Genomic DNA, 20,905 nt, shown 5'->3' on the forward strand with positions numbered 1-20,905 from the left:
GAGATTGCTTTATGGTAATGTATATAAGTACACCTATGCATGTATGTGGATATTAGTGTAGATTTATTTGCTTTGGGCTCATTTACTCCACTGAGAACTGACTGAATGTATGGACTTGAATAAAAATCATCCCTAATATCTTGGAGCTTATAATATTTTTAATGGCATAGAAGACATAGAAATGGCAGAATAAATAAACAAAATACTGATTTGGTGAGAATTTTCATTGCATGCCAGAGAAAATGGGTTCATGGAGTAGAAAGGATTGAGTTCATGCCAGGAGATGGAAAACAGGAAAGAGCATGAGGATTAGAAGAGTATGCAGAGGAAGTCTGTGTCAAACAGGATGGGGTCAGAAGAATCTTCTCCAAACTTTCTCTCCAATTATTAACAACCTTCTGACTGATCACTCAATCTCATTCTTTTTCTCTCCCTCCAACCCACCCTTCAGATAAAGACCAAAATAGCCTCACTAAAGAACTTCCCTACTCAAAAGTTCCCAGAGGCTCCCCATTCCATCTAGAATAATACATAAATACCATAAGCAGACATTTAAGATTTCACAGTGTAGCTCTTTTCTAGTATAACTTTGATTTGTCTCCATGAATGCTACCATTATACTGGATAACTGTTTCTGGATCTCATTCTGTTATCTTCTGCCTTGATGCATTGGCATAGGTACCTAGGCAGAATAATAGAGTCTTAGAGCTGGTATCAGGAAGACCTGAGTTCAAATCCTGCCTCAGATTTTTTTTTTTTGCTTTGTGACCTGGGATAAATATTCAATCTGTGTCTGAATTACTTGCTTCATATGTCAAATGAGTATAAGAATAACACAAACCTCATGGTTTTTTGTGAGGATGAAATGTCACATCTATAAAGTACTTTCCAAATCTTAAAGCATTAAATAAATGGTAGCTATTATTATTATAATATAATTATAACCTTAAAATGCTACATAAACATTAGTTATTTCTGCTGTTGTTGCTGGATCTGACAAACACTGAGGTGGCAAAGTGGTTAGAGCATTGGACCTGGAATCAGAGAGGGCTGATTTTGAATCCAGATTCAGATACTTTCTACCTATAGGATCATGGGAAAGCAGTTTCACCTCTCTCAATATCAGTTTCCTCATCTGTAAAATGAAAACAATAAGAGCTTATAGAGTATAAATCAAAATCAAATGAGATAAGATATGTAAAGCATTTTGCAAACTTTCAAACAATATAAATATTATTTTTATCATCATTATCTCTACTTAATGAAGTTTTTTTCCCCTTCAAATCTTAGCTTAGTATTTCCCAAATGTAACCTTTCCTAATCACCTTGCCTTCAACTATTGGTACTCTCTCCCTTCTTTAAAATTTTCTGGATTACTTTATAGATCTCATATTTGTCCATGTATAATTTACCTTAAATCAAACATCACACATGTTCTATCCCCCAAGAGAATAAAGGTAGAGAGGATTTACCTTTAGTTTTAATATCCCTAGTATCCAGCATAATATCAGACACTGAGAAGGCTTTTGAAAAAGAGGAAACAATCTGAATGTTTTTTGAAGGAGATGGATTTTACAAAGTGAAATGAATAATGGAAAGGGAAGACTGATCAATTAATTTCAAGTATATACTCTAAGAACTCGAGGGAAAAAGAGAATAACTAGATGTTACATAATTGATCAAATGTTCCTAGGACAAGGTTAGGTCTGAGGGGACAGATTGGCCTGAGTCAATTATGAAAAACAGGGGTACCTAATTTCCATACCTGACATGTACACCTTCCTCACTTCCAATTCTTAGCATCTCTAGCTCTCCTCACTGTTTAGCTGATGAACCATCTCCTACCTAAGAGAAGCTTTTCTGATCTCTTTGCCTACAAGTATGCTCGCTCTGTCTCTCTCTCTCTCTCTCCTTAAATAAGCAGGTATTACTTATATGTTGGCGTATTCTGTAGACATTCCAGTAGAATTTACAGGTTTTTTTAGGAGAGAAATTATTGTTTATTCAAAGTTCTATTTCTGTTTACTCAGGGTCCAGTACAATGCCTCACACACAGTTTGCATTAAATGTCTATTGAATTGAATGAGAAAAAATGATAGAACTGGTTCTGGCAAATGGCTGAAACTTAAAAGGCTTATCTTAATATAAAGAGGGAAGGATAGAGAAATTCCAGGGTGAGGAAACTCCCTCTGTCAATGTAGGTCACTACTTTCTTGCAATTCACAGTCTTGAAAACTTTCCTGGAGCAGTGGTTCCCATTGAAGAGTACTTGATCCCACTAGAGATCATAATAGTCCAAGGGATTCCTGCTGAAAAGTCTTTAATGGTGATTCAAGTAGTAAATAATTATAAAGAATATCATGAATAGTAAATCTCCCTGGGGGTTCATAACACATTTTTTAGTTGTTGTTTAAAAAAAAGCAGGGCAGCTAGGTGGCGCAATGGATGGAGTGCCGGCCCTGGAGTCAGGAGTGCCTGAGTGCAAATTTGACCTCAGACACTTAATAATGATCTAGCTGTGTGTGGCCTTGGGCAAGCCACTTAACCCCATTTGCCTTGCAAAAACCTAAGGGAAAAAAAAAGTTCTTGGAACAAAAAATGCTGAGAACCTTTGGTCTTTAAATTGTAGATGGAAAATAATTTGTCTGAGATTCCAAAGTCACTATGTATTAAAAGTAGAATTTAAACTGAAATCTTTTTAGCTTCAAGACCTACTTTTATTGGACCATGCTGTTTCTTTTCTCTGAAGAATAAATCTAAAATTTCATCTCATCAGATAGAAAGAATGGGAGGGAAAGGTAAAAGAAAATAGTGAAGAAATAGTGAAATAATTAGGTTTAATTCATTCATTCATTTCTTTCCTTTTTCTTTTACTTATTTCTTTTTTATTTTCTTTTATTTTATTTATTTATTCATTCATTTATTTTGGTCCAGACACATTATTTTACTGATACAAGGGATTCCTGACAAGAAAACTCTCTACTAATGGACGGACATTGGTGCCTGACCTGTAACCTAGGTTAATTGACTTACTTGGAATCACATAACCAGTATGAGTTAGAGTTGGAATGCAAGGAACCTGGGTCTTGTTGATTCAAAGTCAATCACCCTACTTAATATGCCACAACACTTTCACTTTGGGAACTAAACACCATTTTAATGTAGTCACAAGTCTATTTACATAACTTTTAAACAGGAATCTGTTTGGAAACCACCCTGCTCAGTTATCTCTCTGCAGTTTGTGACAAGGATTTTCTATGGCTTGCAAAACTGGCTTCTGGCTTTTTACTTTGGTTGACCATTCTTTTACTCCCCTTCAAGATTTTTATATGAACCAACCTCTAATACATGGGGGGGGGGGGGGGGGGGGAGTATTCCTTCACTTTCAAAATTCCCATTCTCACTTAGCTCACTTCATGTTTAAAGGACTAGTAAAATACAAATTTGTACAGTAAACCCAGCTTTTAGCATGAAAAAATCATATTCTAAGCAAGAAACTGACAAGGTAAAAGTAAAACCCACCAAGGACTAGAAAGAATCATTTAATACATCCCCCTCATTTGAATGTCATATGGAAAAAGGTCTAGGGATAGCTAGGTGGCACATTAGATAGAGTACTGGCCCTGGAGTCAGGAGGACCTGAGTTCAAATGTAACCTCAGACACTTAATAATTGCCTAGCTGTATGACCTTGGGCAAGTCGCTTAATCCCATTGCCTCGCAGAAAAACAAAAAAAGAAAGAAGGTCTAGGCTTATTTTATTTAATCCACAAGGCAGAATCAGGAACAATGGGTGGAAGTCTCAAAGAGTCAAATCTTGGCTTGAAGTCAGGAAAAACTTCCTCACAATTAGAATTTCCAAGAATGAAATGGGCTGCCTAAAGAAGTAGTAGCCTTCCCCCTCACTGAAAGTCTTCTAACAAAGGCTAGTCAACCATTTTTCATGAGTGTTGGTAGTGAGAAATTTTTTTTTATGTAGTTGTTAGGAGTTAGGAGTTCCTACTAGACTTGGAAATTCTATGATTCTGCTAATATACAAATCTTAAAGAAACAAAGACCCAGAATAAGGAAAGTGCTCACCCAAGGTCATACAATGAGGTGATGATGTAGGAATACTTATCTACTCAAGCCTCTTGACTCCCAGTCTAGTGCTCTTTGCAAAACCACCTTTCTTGTGGCTGGTAGTCTAGCCCCAGAAGTGCCTGATGAAAACCATCACTAAGAACTATGAAGACCACCATCACCTCCATCATCTTCCTATCTATGGAAATTCCTATAGGATATCATAATAGGGTATTTGTGACATTCTTCAAGTCCTAGGATCATCAATTCACAAATTTTTCATAAGGACTTACTATCTTTGGATTTGCCTGGATATAACTGCATAGACAAATACTGAAGTATCCAAAATACAAAGGTTAAAAAAAAAAAGACAAAAAACAGTCTCTGACCTCAAGGAGCTTACATACTAATGGGGCATGGGAGATGCAAAATATAGTAAGATTAATAATAAATTTTAAAGTAGAAGACTCAAAAGGTAGGGGAAATAGAGACCTCTCAGAAGGGGGCATTTGAGCTGACTAAAAAAAAAGTCAGGGGTGTCAACAGACAGAGTCGAGAAGAGGACAAAGGCAGTAAAAAGAAATATAGGGAGGAAAATGGAGTGAAGAAGTTGGAAAAGAGGACAAGAGTATAAGATACCTCCAAAAAAGGAAAACTTTCATTGCCACAACTGCTTAAGACTATATTTGCATTGGAGCCTTTATCCAAATGCTAACCAGGGTGAATATAAACTCAGACCATATAAAGTAAGTTATTATTGAACAATGGAATAGATGGTTGCCTTGAGTGAATGCAGAATGTTCTAATTTGTTCAGAGAAATCATTGCCAAACTATTCACCATATGGCTCTAGTGCATACTTTAATGTAAACATAGTATATAAACAGGAAGCTATTTTACAATTTCTTTGGGAAATTGTCCCACTTCCATAATAATCAGCTATATGATTTACTATCCTTGATGGTGGAAAGATATGTTTCTATTGAAATTTAGTTACTTAATGAATTTATGTTTATATAGGGAGAAAAATTATGCAATTGTGTGTTGGATACAAGCCCTTGCTCAAGGACAATAGTTAGAAATTTCAAAGGGAAAACTGTGTAACTACTTTAACTTGTGTCTTCATTGACAAAAGCTCCTTCCCCCCAAAAAAGATTTCTCATCATAAGAATTATATATTTATTTAATTTTGTGTCAAATTGAAATTTCACCACTGTTTTCTCTGGTTATATATAGATAGATAGATAGATAGATATACAGAGAGAGAGAGAGAGAGAGAGAGAGAGAGAGAGAGAGAGTCCAAGTAGGTGAATTGGCAATTTTTCCTTGGGCATCTCCTGCCCTGGGTAACCTATAGAATGATTAATTTCCCAATAACTCAAAATATAATTTTAATCAATGAAGAAAAATATTTCTCATATTCATATTTTTATATTATGAAGAAATTATTCCTCATTTACAAGGCATCTTCCTCTAAGATGTCTAAGACACTTTATACATATGTTATTGTTTCCATTTGAGAAATATTATGGTTGAGGCAAAGGATCTGTAGATAATTCTCTGCCTATTCCCATATTAGCAAAATTCAGGAATTGAATTTATATGGTTTCTAAGATACCTTCCTATGAACTGATCTCCTTTATTTCTTGATGAAAGAATAGGAGTGTTTCCCATCTATTTCCATTGGCAAAAGCCACCAGCTGAGATCCCCACATTTCATAGAAATTAGTTAAAATGCAAATCTTCATTTCTGGGGTAAGTTTATGGAGTAGCTAGGGGATAGAACACTAGTTTTGGAATCAGGAGGACCTGAGTTCAGATATGGCCTCAGTCATTTGATATTTACTAGCTGTGAGACCTTGAGCAAATCTCTTAACCCTGATTGCCTTGCATCCAGGACCATTCCAGTCATTCTGACTCATATGTGGGCACTGGACCCAGATGGTTCTGGAGGAGGAAGTGAGACTGGTGACTTATTTAGCACAACACCCTCTCACCCAAATCCAACTGATGTGCATGTCATGGCATCACCTGCCAGATGTCATGGTCTTCTTTAAGAACAAAGAGTAAGCAAGAACAACAAGGTCAATAGTCTTTTCCTAGTGCAATGCTATCTCAACCAAATATAAGTAAAATCCCACAATTGTTTATTTGAATTTATAAACCCATTCAATCATTAAGACAAAGGACTATTCACCCATACAATCTCTTCTCCACAAACAAACAAACAAACAAATAAATAAATAAATAAATAAATAAGCAAACAAAAACGTAGTTGAGTTGGGTTGTATAACTCAAATCGATCAAATAATTGTTCAACTCTGAATATAAATTGTGAGTTCCTTGAGGGTAAAGAGTATTCGTTTTCTTGGCATTCCTAGTGCTTAATACAGTGTCTGGCACATTGCAAATGCTTAATAAAGACTGATTGAATTCCGTTTGGAGGATCATGGCAGGATGGACAGAAGCTCTGCTTTGACATTAGAAAACATTGAGATCAGGGGCAGCTAGGTGACTCAGTGGATAGAGCACCAGCCCTGGAGTCAGGAGACCTGAATTCAAATTTGGACACAGACACTTAATAATAGCCTAGCTGTGTAACCTTGGGCAAGTCACTTAACCCCATTGCTTTAAATAAATAAAAAGAAAAACATTGAGATCAAGTCTTATCTCTTATGTTGTCTAATTGTGTGACCTTGGGCAAGTCACTCAACCTCTCAGTAACCAGATAGTTATCTATTCAAGACTAAAAGGTATAGGTGAGTTGTTCAGTGGAGGCATTTTCCACACTGATAGGATCATATATCCTAACAACATACACAATAACAACAAAAATCCAAGATCTCTGTAAGCTTTATCCAACTGTCTATAATATCCTTTTAAACATCATGGACCTGAAATCAAGCAATTGATAAATCAACAATCCTTTATGAAGCACACACCTAAGAATTATATTGCATGCTAGGGGTACAGAGAACAAAACAATTCCTGCCCTCAAGGACTTTGTATGCCATTGGAGGAGGCAACAAATCTGCCTGTAGATATATACAAAACATAGAGCAGTACATTTTTATGCTCAGTTCTTTCCCAACCTAGGTCTGCCTTTGAAGACACAGCCAAGGTAGAGCATTGTTCTAAGAACTATAGGAAAAAGAACACAAAATGACATCGTTTCTGCCTTTAAGAAGCTTAGGTTCTATTGAATAGATGCAGCTCAGACTCAGTTGATCCTTTCCCACCATGTAGTCCTGCCCCCAATATCTAGTTGTCTCCAAACGAACAGTCTTCCTTACCTCGGATTTCTGTAGCTGCTGTACCGTTTGACCATGTGGTCCATTTACTCCTGTGCTTGCCAACTTCATGAACTTTGCATATGTACCTCCCTTGATCTTCTGGTTGTAGATTTAAAACAGAGAGGCTATACAGTTTTCCATGCCTTTCTTCCAGGAGGCGAAGTCTCTGACGGTTGAAACTGCGGCTATAATTTCCATAGTATTGAACCATTCTCAGTCTTGTCATTTTGAGCATTAGCTTCTCCTGTGATGGAGATAGTGCGAAAAGCCAACGAATGGCCAGTAAATTGTCCTTCCGTCTTTTCTGGGAAACATGACAAAAAAGGGTTGCATTTTCTCCCTCCAAATATTGGACAATTGGTCCTGGTGAGACTGTGACATTGAGGGCTTCACAAACATCTGCAAAGAAAAAGAGAAATTAAATAATAGAATTCAGCTCCACCCTTGTGTGGAGAGCAGATTTTCAGATGTTCATTCAGAGCTCTTGGTATTATGAAATTCATCATCCATATTAACATATATACAGAGACCTCACTTCATTTCAATAAGCATTTGTAAGCACCTACTAGTGGATAACATTGCTTTAGGTGCCAGAGACACAAACATCAAAAGGAAACAGATACTGCTCACAAGAGATTATATTCCAGGAAGGGAAACACACACACATATATATATATATATGTATATGTATATATATATATATATATATGTATATACATATATATATATGTAGAAAGGAGGAGGAAAAGAGGAAGAAGAAGAAGAAGAACAAGAAAAAGAAAGAAGGAGGAGGATAGGAGACAGAGAAATAAGGAAGGAAGGAAGGAAGGAAGGAAGGAAGGAAGGAAGGAAGGAAGGAAGGAAGGAAGGAAGGAAGGAAGGAAGGAAGGAAGGAAGGAAAAAGGAGGGAGGGAGGGAGGAAGAAAGAAAGAAAGAGAAGGAAAATGATAGCATTAAAAAAACATCCAATATCAGTTGCCACTTAAAAGCTGCAAAGAAAGTTATTCTCAGGACCTGGAGTCTCCTTAAGCCTCAGTTTCTTATCTAAAAAAATAAGGAAGTTGAAGTCTATGACAACTGAAATCCCCCTTTACCTCTAACATTATCACACACCTGGAAATGATTTTAAGGATGACATGTCCCAGCTTCCAAAACACCATCCAACCTAACAGGGACAGAAGATAATACTGCCTTCTTATTCTTTCCTACTCTAGTCATTGCAACCTCCACTAATGCCCCTTAGCAATGATCAACATGTGTTGTACAAGAAATGGATCAAGTGAAACCAGATGCATTAAGCAAAGGAAATAACAACTATCATGACAAATCCAAATAAGTCTCCTGATTTTCTCTTCTAGTTCATAGAATTTTAGCCTTAGAAATGGTAGGGACCTGAGAGGTCAACAATTCCAACAATTTCATTTTATGGGTGAGGAACTGAGACCTAGAGATTTAAGTCACTTGACTAGGATCACACAACAAATCGTCAGTTAATATTTGAACCCAGATCTTCTAATTCCAAAAACTGGAATTCCACTAACTATATAACACTGCTTTGCAATTAGTATTCCATTCTTCCTACTTCTATGTAATGCAAAACTAATAATACCCATTAAATGAGAATGTTCTGAGTTAACATGGGATGAAGAGTTCAGGTATTTTTTGGTGTGTCCCTTCCATCTTATAAAATCATACTTTAAATACTGAAGAATCTTTAGCAGTCTTCTGTTTGTGGCATGGATCCATCACTGTGCCAGAGTCAGTTCCTACCAATTTGGGGAGAAATCATGGTAGAATTTTCAGTGTGGACATTTAGAAATCTGAAAATGCTTCAAATAATACCTGATTTATCATTCCGTGGATTGTCTAGACTTAAGAAAGAGATAGAGAAAATGTTAGTAATGAAGAATAAACTTTAAAATGAGTTCTTTAAACATTTTTTTGAGAATCAGGTGGTAAACATTTACTAACAAACCCCTGCATGGATTCATTTGGTCATCTGGGTCATGCCTTCTCAGACTAAAGTTTTTAAATAATTGGAGGGAAATGTTAAGTCTCTATTACAGGTTAGTGATGATATAATATTGCCCCCATTCAAGAACTCAGAGGCATTCAAAATGAGGAAACTATGATGTTGAGATTTGAATCTAGGTCTTTTTTGCCACTATGCCTTCTCTCTTTTTTTTCAGATATTTCTAATTTTGTGAATCTCATCAATTCTCATAGATGAACTTAAAGGAAAAGAGAAAAGAAAATAATGCCAATTGTTGCTAAACTCAGGGAGCAGCAATATAAATATAACCCAACATTTGCTAGGAACTGCATATCAACAAAGGCAAACTGCTACTTCATAGGTAAATATACTCCAGAGAGTGGTAGGAAATTCTCAGAGAATTCTTGCATCTCATAGGACTTCCCCTGATCTCACAGGTGCAGAAAAGGACTAGTCAACTAGGAAATAACGACAATTTCCCTTCAGTATTCATCTATCATTTAGAATTCTGATCCTGATCCTTTTGGGGAATTAGTTTCTCAATCTCTAAATAGTGTAAGAGATCAGACTAATTGAACTAAAGTCCATGCTAACTTTAACATTCCAAAATATCATAACCAGGTCACAATGTAGGGCTAAAGTAGGCAGGAAAAGGAGAGTCTGAACCAGTAAACACTTGGTTGAGATTATGCACTGCCAAATATCAGGAACTTCAAATAGCATCTAGTTTTAGAGATGAAATGGTGACTTAAAACTGGTTAATGTCTTGAACACAACTTATCCACAACTGAACTCATTATCTTTCTGATGGATCCAATTTTGACCTTCCCTATTACACTTGAGGACACTACCAACCTCCTAGATACTGAGACCTGTAATCTTGATGTTACCTTGACTCTTCACTCTCTCATCCTTTCCCCCATATCCAATCTGTTATTAAGTTCTATCAAGTTTACCTTTCTAATATCTCTTGCTCATGTTACCTCTCCCCTTTGACAATGAATATTCCTACTCTGATAAACGACCTCAATACCTCACTCCCAGACCATTATAGTAGCCCATCGTTTAGTCTCCCAGTCTGAAGTCTTCCCCCACAGCAGCAGGGCATAATATTAATCTTCCTAAAACAGATATCTGACAATGCTATGTCTTACTTAATAGACACCAGTAGCCCCCTGTCACTTCAAGAATCAAATATGAAGTTCTTTGTTTAGCATTCAAAACCCTTTGTAACCTGCCCCCCCCCCCCCCCCCCCACTTTCCAGGCTACTTACAACTTACTCACCCACATACTTTGTCATATACTGGTGCTTTTCCTGGAGCACTCTGTCCTCAGCATTTACAAAAAATTGCTGATATATAGTAGATGCTTGTGGGAAGCTAGGTGGCTTATTGGATAGTGCACTGGTCCTAAAATCAGGAGAACCTGAGTTCAAAGCCAGCCTCAGACATTTACTAGCTGTGTATCCCTGGGCAAGTCTCTTAATCTTGTTTGCCTCAGTTCCTTATCTGTAAAATGAGCTGGAGAAGGAAACTTCAAACCAGTCCAGAATACATACTAAGAAAACCGAAAATGGGGTCACAGAAAGTTGGACATGACTAAAACAACTCAATAATAACAAATATGTTTAGTGTATGCTTGTTGCCTATCTTCTCTAAAGGCACAAAGGGGCAGTTCAAGGATTAATTCAGGTTCTTTAACACCAAAGCCTGCTCTCTTTCCACTGTTCCAATCTGCATAACTGAGATAGATTAGAATTTGTAGAGGAGGGGGGGAGAAAGAAGAAATGATGAGGAGAGATTTTTGTATGTCAGGGGAAGGAGTAGAGAGTAGGGAGGATTCTTGAAGTTTTCCTCCTGCTCATTGTAATTTCAGATCTTTATGTTCAATTACCAGATGACTCCATAGCCACTGAGGGTGGTCTTTTCTAAAGCAGCTGCTATAACTAAATAAAATCAGTAACATCTGGAAAGTTATAATTTATAGTCAAGTTGCCTTTATTATATCTGGACATTGCATATTTTAAAAAAATACTACAGGATTCTAAACAAGAAAAACATCCATTTTAATTTCTGACATTGTTATTCAGTTTGGAAGGGAGGAGGGAAATAGTCATTGAAGTCACTTATTTTCCTGGCATTAAAAAAAAAGAGTTCAAATTCAGAAGAAAAACGTAATAAATTAGATTGCAGGCTCTTCTAGGATAGAGTCCTTGGCTTTATGTTTCTCACAGTGACTAATCCAAGGGTTTTGTGAGAAGAATGAACACTTACAGACTACCTGGCAAGGACAAAAAAAAGGATATTGAATCATGATGTTGCCTCCAGGCAGGATGACTGAGTCAGTCCTTTTATCATGTTAATGTTCATGTCCTGGCTGCTACAAGTGCCTCCTCAATCCTTATCTCTTTATATTCAGATTTTTGCCATACTCTTGAAACAAAAATCTCCAGGTCTTCAGTAACCTCAACCTAGCCCTTACCTTCTTAACCAGTCTGTAGGACTTCCTGAAACTCACTTTTCTCTTAGCCTCAGGATATCATATTCTATTGGTTCTTCCCATTCTGTTTCTATCTGTTCCTCTCTCCTTTCACACAGTTTACACATATATACATGCATACATCTACACATACATGCATGTGTGTAAACACATACTCACACACATATATGCACCACCCAAGATTCTGGGTTCAACCCTCTCTCCTTCACTCTGAACACTCTCTTCAATGGTAAATCTATTCACTCTGAAGTCTTCGTTTATCACCTTGATGTTGATGATTTCAAAATCTGTACCTCCCTAATTTTTCTTCTGAACTCCAGATACATGTTTCTAACTGTTTTCTAGACATTCCTCCACTAACAAACTGTACTCCCAAATTTGTTGAGGTTCCCCTATTTCTATTAATGACATCACCATTCTCCCAGTTACTCAAGTATGAAACCATGGAGCCATCTCCTTCATTGTCCATGTCCAATTAGTTTCCAAGTCCTGTAGATTCTGCTTTGGATAGAGAACTCCTTCCTTCTTTCCATATACTTTTTTATTCAGTTATATCAGCTGCCATGATGTTTGTTACATGCAACATTCTAGGTTCCAACACTGTGCACCCTCAGAGACCATTTAGTCCAAAGCCTCTATTTTATTGATGAGGTAACTGCTTAGGGATTATATATGCATATGTTAACTATGCATTTATAATATGCAATATGAATGTATATGTACATATGTATAGACATATAGACATACATATACACATCCATCATGTATATCTATATTCATATAAATAAATATATGTTTATGTGTGTATATATAGATACATATAATATGTATATATATTTTTTCTCTTAGGGGATCTTCTATTTTTAGAGGCAGCCCATTACTTGACCAATATGAATATATTTTATGGACTGAAATATGATATATTTCAAGCATATATCAAAGAAATATATGATTGAAAAAGATAGTCTGGGGAAGTAAGGGAAAGTAAGAACAGTAAAGGACAGACCATGTGGTCTATTGATATTTTTGAATTATTAATAGAAGATAAGGAAACACCCCCACCCCCCATTCACTGCTTGAACTCTCTCTTGGGCAGTGGTGGGAAACCTTTTCTATGCCAAGGGTCATTTGGATATTTATGACATCATTCAAGGGCTATATTTAGTCAAACATTTAATAAATTCACCTTTAAAAAGCACCTAGATTTATTGAATTTCAAATCCCACCTGACCAAAAGAGCTCCAAGGTGGGAAGTTCCCTAGTCCTGCTCTAGGGCAAAGTTAGGGAACACATGGGCAAGTGTTACCCAGGTTGAAACAATCACAGATGGTTCACGCAGTGCAACTCTAGGACAAATACTAAAATCATTTAGATTACCTGTAGGCCCTCCTTAAGTACTGTAGTCTATGTAGTGTGAGTCCTGTTGGCAGAATATTGGTGCATTATGAGCATTGGTACATTATGATTGGGATTATGAGCCCTAAATTCAGAAATTGGTAGTGAACCAAGAGTTAACTGATAATTCTCAGTCTGTACTATGACCTCATTTCCCATTCCTACAGCTGCCCCAGGAGTTTAGCCACTGGAAAACCTTATAGAAAAGCAACAGTTGGTTTACAGGATTTTTTAAGTCACCTCATAAAGGGCTCCCTGTTGGAGATAGGGAGAGCTGAGAAAAGCAGGAAATGAAAACAATATGGCCAGGATGATAGTACAGCCCCAGTACTGCTCAGCAGCCTCTTCCCATTAACACTGCATGAAAAGCAAGATTATTTATAGTGACTGAAATATGAGGAAAAAAGAACCAAAGATTCTCTGATCCCTAGAGGAAACCAGATTCAGTTCTCAGAGGCCACCAAGATTCCTGCAATGATCAGGTCTCTTAAGAGCTTCACTGTTCAGGTGAAGGAATGCAGAAAGCATCAATGCAAATCATTTTGTAGGAAATAACTATCATTTTTTTTTTTGCAGCAATGCAAAGCTTTGCAGTGGAAAGAGCACTTGACCACTGTCAAAAGTTTTGGGAGAGTGGTGGTAGACTACAGGGACAAAATGCTGAATGTTCTTTCAGACATGATCGATGTGCCTATTTATTTGGTTTAATTATTGTTCTTCCTTGCAGAAGAGAATTTTTAGGGTAGAAAACAAAATTGACAATATAGGAAAAAGAAAAAGATTCAATAAAACTTTATAAAAAAGAGGCTTATATTTTACTTCTAGAGATGCCACATACTAGCCACATGCATGTGATTAAGTCACATAAACTTGTGAGCCTTCATTTACTCACCTGTGGAATAGACATAAAAATAGTACCATCTACCGGTTAGAATTATGAAAAATGTGCTTTGTAAATAATAAAAACCCATAGAAAAGGGGAAGCTAGGTAGTATAGCACCATCCCTGGAGTCAGGAGGACCTGAGTTCAAATGTGACCTCAGACAATAATTACCTAGCTGTGTGACCTTTTGGCCTTGCAAAAAGAAACCCATATAAATGGGAGTGATTATGACTATGATATAATATATTAAATCTATTTCCATAACTAAGTCTCAATTTCTCCAATTAATCATCCAAATTTCCAGTTCCTTCATTAAAGGAATAAATATAATTATCAGAAAAAGCTTTAACTTCTTAACTATCTACATTTACTCTCAAAATTTTGGAATTGTTCCATACAACTCATTTTTAAAAATATTTACAGTGCTTGAAATGACAAATGCTGATGAAGGAAAAAATCCTTCATTTTACAGATGATCTTACAGGTTTTTAAGAAGAATAATGCCTTGCCCAAAGTTACACAACTTTTAATTTTAAGAGTTGAGATTTGACTTGTTAGGTGCAGGGAAAATTAGGGAAGACTTCTTTGTAGTAGTTGAGCTTAATTTTGAAATAGGAATTAGTAACCCTATCAGCAGAATGAAGTCAAAGAATTACTCTGAATAATGTAGCTATTAATTTGTTAACTATTAACATTTTAAGATGCATAAAATATATAAACTAATAAAAATAGAAATGCAATTATTAAAAAAAATTTAAGTTCATGGATCCCTAGTTAAGAACCTTGAACTATAGAATAGATAAAAATTTATTCAGTGAAGAGAGAAAGGACTTTCCTTTCTTCCAAGGAGAAGAGTCTCCAAAAGAGACTGCAATCAAAGCCCAGAATGAATCAGGAGATAAGAGTACTTTGATGACTGGTGTGAAGAAGCTGTTGAAGGGGGAATGTGAGATCAAGATGGGTGAAACTAGATGGTGGAAGGTCTTGAATGACAGGATACGAAGTTTAAACTTGACTTAATAGACAATAGGGAGACAGTAGAGACTTTTGAACAAAGAATCAACCTGATCAAATCTATGGATAAAGGACATTCTTCTTGCCACTCTACAAAGGATGGAAAGAGACTAAAAGTGGGAAAACCACTCACAATAATCAGGAAAGACTATGGTTAAAAATATAAACTAAAATTTGAGTACACAAACTCTGGTTCCTGAATAACTTCTAGCTATGTGAGAGCAATAGGTCTGTAGGATAACCCTACTGTTCGGCCAAGCTATTGGCGTGGGTAGAGATTATTGGTGTAAATGAAGACAGTCCTTGCTCTTGAGTCAGAAATCCTGATTACAAATTCCATTTGTAATACTTTATGTGAATGATTTTCAGATAGACACAACCTCCTTAGCCATAATTTCCTCATTTGTAAAAAAAAAAAAGGTACCAGATAGCTTCTGAGAACTTTTGCAATTTTATATCTATGACATATATTTATGGGATATCTAGAAACCCTGTGATACAGTGCTCATATTATCTGATCCCTCAAATTTTTAGTATGAGTTTTTATACCTCTAAAATCAACAAATGCTGAAATTAGTGTTTGATTTATTGCTCTTTGGATGTTTAGATTCAAGTGATTGAGAAAATGCTAATAATGTAGATTAAACATAGATAGATTGATAGATTATAGATATAGATTAAAATGTATTGTGCATACACTTTTTTTTCCAGAGAGCTTGCTGTTAAACATTTACCAGTGTACACCTGAACTAATCCTGTGGGAAACTATCTATTTTGAAGTAGACATATATATTTCATTTCATAGCAACTACAACAGAGAGACAGAGAATCTGAGATAGAGAGAGATGAGAGATAGAGATTGAGACTGAGATAAAGACAAAGAAAGAGACAGAGAGACAGAAAGAGAGACAGACAGGGACAGGGATAGAGACAGACAGAGAGATAGAAAGACAGACTGAAAGACAGACAGACAGATACAAGCATGGAGAAACAGAATCAGAGAGAGACAGAGAAAGAAGAGCTTTTTCCCTCTAGTCTTAGTCTCTAGACAGGTGTAGTTTTGAAAACCTCATTCTTTATTTTTAATGGATTAATTTCTAATATCTCTCTGGTTCCTGAAAGAGATGTTCCTTTTTTGCATTTGTCTTTTGCCTCTAGTATTTCTATCAACAGTAGTAGAGGAAGAAACTCCTTTCATTTCTCATAACCTGGCTGATGCCCAGTTGTTCCTGAGAATGATTTGACCCCTCTTATAGTCATATTCCTGGCTTCGCATCAACCTTGAAAGAGTTTTGCAAAAAAAAAAAAACTTACTCAAGTATCAATCTACCACAAAACCTTTTACAATGAGAGGCAGAAGAAGATGGCTAGCAGGTGGTAAGAAACTGAAGCTAACATCGATGAAGCTGAACTCCCTTTGATTCTGCCCCTTTCTCCTCCAGACTTCTTATAATAGGTAGTAGCAAATATTTTTGAGTATTCTTCCTCCTCCCAATAATAATAATAATAATAATAACAGTAATAATAGTAATAATAATAATAGTAATAGTAATTGCTAGCACTTATGTACATTTTAAGGTTAGCAAAGCAATTTATATATGCAAGTTAATGCCCAAAGTATTAGTAGCTTTAAATAGTCCTAAATCTTTTTGGGACACCCTATATTATTCCATTAGATCCTCTCAGCAACCCTGCTAAATAGGCACTATTATTATCCTGACTTTTACAGATTAATAAATTGAGACTGAGGGAGGTGGAGACACTTGCCTAGGGACATATAGCTATTAACTATCTGAAATAGGATTTGAATTCATCTTCCTGTCCCGCCTAACTGCTTCTATTAAGTGAATTGTCCTGTGGTAGATCTAAAGAGGTTTAAAAGATGGTCCATGTCCTTGAGGGAATATTGTAATCTAGTTTAAAAACACAAGATGTGAACTCTAATCCTTGTCCAGGATCTGTGACTTTGTTACTGTTGTAACCCATTCATGTTTAACCATCTTGTTTGAGCTTTGTCTGTATCTTCCCATAATTCAGTCAGTTCATCCGTAAACTATGTGTTAGATACACAGAAGATCTGGTCAATGTTCTAGAGTTTTCTCTCATTTTCTCTTCATATCTTAAGAACACTAATAACATGCAGAAATTATCCATTAGTTATCTCTCAGTTTCATCTATCTATCTATCCATCCATCCATTCATCTATCTACCTATCATCTGTCTTGATATCTCTCCTATTACTAATTGTCTCTCCCAATATATTTATCCATTTGTCTTTCTCTTCCCTATCTCTCTTTCTCTATACCTTTTCCCCTCTCTCTCTCTCTCTTCACACACACACACACACACACACACACACACACACACACACACGCACGCACACCAGTCTGGCATGGTAAATAGATGGCTTGTCTTGAAACCAAGAAAAACCTGATTCCTCCTCTGATTCATTTTATCTATCTATACATATAAGTGTGTGTGTGTGTGTGTGTGTGTGTGTGTGTGTGTGTACATATATTGTGTTTCTGGGTGTAGTTATGTATGCATCTGCTTACAAATATACATACACATGTCTAAATATGCATGTATGTAAACATATAAACTTTTTATTTGATATCTATATGACCTTAACTAAATTATACTAACTTCCCATTACTCTACCTACTTTAGTAGCAGCACACCAGTATAATCATCACAAATTCCTATTTCTTAGGTCCTAAACTCTTAGATACTTCAAGTGAACAATGAGTTGAGTCCAGAATTAAACAGGAGGAGGAGGAGAGTGCCTTTGGGAAATTGCTGAGTTCTTTTAATAACCTCGAATTTCTCAAAGAAACAAAGGTACATTTTTTTAAAGTTTTTGCAAGGCAATGGGGTTAAGTGACTTGCCAAAGGTCACACAGCTAGGTAATTATTAAGTGTCTGAGGTCGGATTTGAACTCAGATCCTCCTGACTCCAAGGCCAGTGCTCTATCCACTGTGCCACCTAGCTGCCCTGGTACATGTTTTTAATATGAATATTAATCTGGTGGTGTATGGTTGGGAGACAAGGAATATTTCATTCTCTGAAGATTTGGTCATCTAAGGATAATGAACAATTCAAGGAATCCCACTTTGGAAGAGTGAAGAAAAGGGACTGTTTGAGAAGATCTCTTCAGAGGAGGGACATGCTTAGATGAAGGAGAGAGGGCAATTCTGTGCAAAGGAAATAGCCTGAGTCCCAAAAGACAAAGAATAGCATGTTCAAGGAGCCTGGTCCAACACTTTTTCTAGAGTTTGTGCAAAAGAGTAGAAGTTTTGTGTGCTGAGAGATCAGATTGGAAAGGTAAGCATGGATCAGATCAAGGACTGCTTTGAATAATAGACTAAGTGCTTTGGACTTTATCCTGTGTTTGGACTTTATGCTCAGTCAAAAGAACATGGAAATGAGGCGAGTAGATAGTGAACCACTCTTATTTACTGACATGGGGAAGAGTGGACAGTATTCCCTCCTTCCCTTCAATCCCTAGGGAAATTAATAAAGAGCTTTGCTTCATTAGTGTGTAACAACTCACTTATTCACAGGTAAAAAAAATGAACAATAAATTGAGTTTATTTTGACTTTGTAGTTTCAAAACAATTTGGCTTGCATACAATAGGTGTTTAATCAATGTTTTCCTGAATTAATTCACTTTTGCTTTTGGATAGGGCCTTCTTTACCTTACACTAGTTTGAATTCAGCTACTTTGGAGTATGAGGTTATTGGAAAACTATTGTACATTCCAATAAGTTCATAAGGGCTAACTCTCTGGCCGTTCCTCCACAAATCTCATGCTCATCTCTCCTTTCTCAGATGCCCAATCTTTCTGAGTTTCCATTTGTAACCAAATATGTTATCACCCAGTGTGCTTTTACCCAAAGTAATGAATTCTTTCAAGTATTTCAGCCCATATCTCCTTTTCTCAGGCTGTGTTCTAGTTGGCTCTTTACCTAAACCCCAGAGGTAGCTACATTTCAGCAGGGACATCCATGCCAGGGTATTTTGGAACAAAGTGATATTGCTGATGGAAAGCCAGACAATAGTAAGCCTGCTACCATTTAGAGTTTCACAACCAAAATAAAAGTCATTGCGTAAAGAAAGGTTATCAAGTATATTCAGGATTACTTTCACCTCAAAAATAAGTGTTTTGTTCACATCTTTTGAACATTTCAATACATAGATGTCAAAGCACAAAATAATAGATCTAAATTCGTGTCAAATAAATCCAAATATTCATACCTGCTGCCACTAGCAATTGACATTTTAATTCCCCAACCAAATCTTATTGCCCTACTGCCCAGTTCCCATGAGGCACAGGATGCCTCTTGCCAGTTGTTGTTGCCCCCCTACTTCTGCTTAAGATGTCCCAGTGTCCCAATCTGTTCTAATCTCTTGGACCCATTATCATTTTGGTAGGGGGCATGCCATTCCTCCCTAATATCATCTGGACCTTGCCATCTGTCCTGCCACTTTTTCTGCTTCAATGATCTAACCCTCCTTTATGTGCTTCCTCCTGAAATTAGAATGGGAGCTCCTTGAAAACAGGAACTCTATTTTCTATTTGTACATTCAATGTTTAAAACAATTCTTGGTAGATAGTACTTAATTAATGCTTTTTCCTTTATGCTCCAGCCCAAAGTTAAAAGATCTTCCTTGTCCAAAGGTTTCTAAGACATCTCTCCAAAGTGGGCAGCTGACTGGATTAATCTTCAGATCTTGGAATTTTAAATAGCCATACTTTCAACTATCAAATCTCTTCCTTCCTGCCTGCCTGCCTGCCTTCCTTCCTTCCTTCCTTCCTTCCTTCCTTCCTTCCTTCCTTCCTTCTTCCTGAATTCATACTTACATTCATTTCACATAGCCAATCTGTTGCCAAGTTTTGCCATTTCTACTTTCACCACATCTCTCACATATGTTCCCTTCTCTCCACACACACAGTCACCATCTGGTACAGGTTATCATCTTTTATCTAGACTATTTTAATAGGCTAATAGTTGGTCTCCTTGCCTCAAGTCTCTTCCAATTCCAATTTATCTTCTACTCAACTACCAAGTGATTTTCTGAAAGTACAGGTGTGGTCATGTCACTACCCTACACAAGACTCTCCCATAGTTCCCTATTACATCTGAGATAACACATTCTCTGCTTGGCTCTCAAAAGTCTGGTTCACTTTCCACCTTATTCAGTCTTACATTTCCATTCTTTCTACATACTCAAGGATCTGACACTGAAGTTCCTTGTATGACACTCCATCTCCTGACTTCATCCATTTTCACTGGTGGTCCCCATGCCTAGAATACCTTGTCCCCTCACCTCCATTTCCAGGTTTTTCTGGTCTCATTCAACATTCACCTCAGATACTATCTTCTCCAAAAGACCTCTCTTGTTCCACCCCATTAACTACTTTATTTCTGAGATTATAACACATGTCAAATATATGATAATCATATCTTATCATATATATGATAATCTCAGAGAAAGAAACCAGTAGGTGAAAGATACTCCAAATGTTATATGTGTGTTCAAAAAGACATGTTAAGATACATACACAGAGATAAACATATATACATATGCAAATAATATTATGTGATCATCTCAGAGAAATTTTACATTAGATCCTGGAGTCAATAGGAAGCTATTGAAGATTATTGTATAGGGTGGTGATAGGATCAGATCTGTGCTTTAGGAAAGCCCATGCCTTTTCTCTACTACTGTCTTTGCTCTAAGATTATCATATGTGTGCATCAT

At 36.6% G+C, this 20,905-nt stretch overlaps 1 protein-coding gene across 1 annotated transcript in view; it reads right to left on the reverse strand.

Annotated features, from left to right (window-relative positions):
- VSTM4 (V-set and transmembrane domain containing 4) overlaps positions 1-20,905 on the reverse strand; it is a 112,627-nt gene that overhangs the window by 90,024 nt on the left and 1,698 nt on the right. Inside the window, exon 2 of the mRNA XM_074233122.1 lies at positions 7,354-7,752. Coding sequence (XP_074089223.1) covers positions 7,354-7,752 — 399 coding nt within the window. The remainder of the gene's footprint in view (positions 1-7,353; positions 7,753-20,905) is intronic.

This window comes from Macrotis lagotis, chromosome 4 (genome assembly GCF_037893015.1).
Source record: "Macrotis lagotis isolate mMagLag1 chromosome 4, bilby.v1.9.chrom.fasta, whole genome shotgun sequence".
Classification (NCBI taxonomy): domain Eukaryota; kingdom Metazoa; phylum Chordata; class Mammalia; order Peramelemorphia; family Peramelidae; genus Macrotis; species Macrotis lagotis.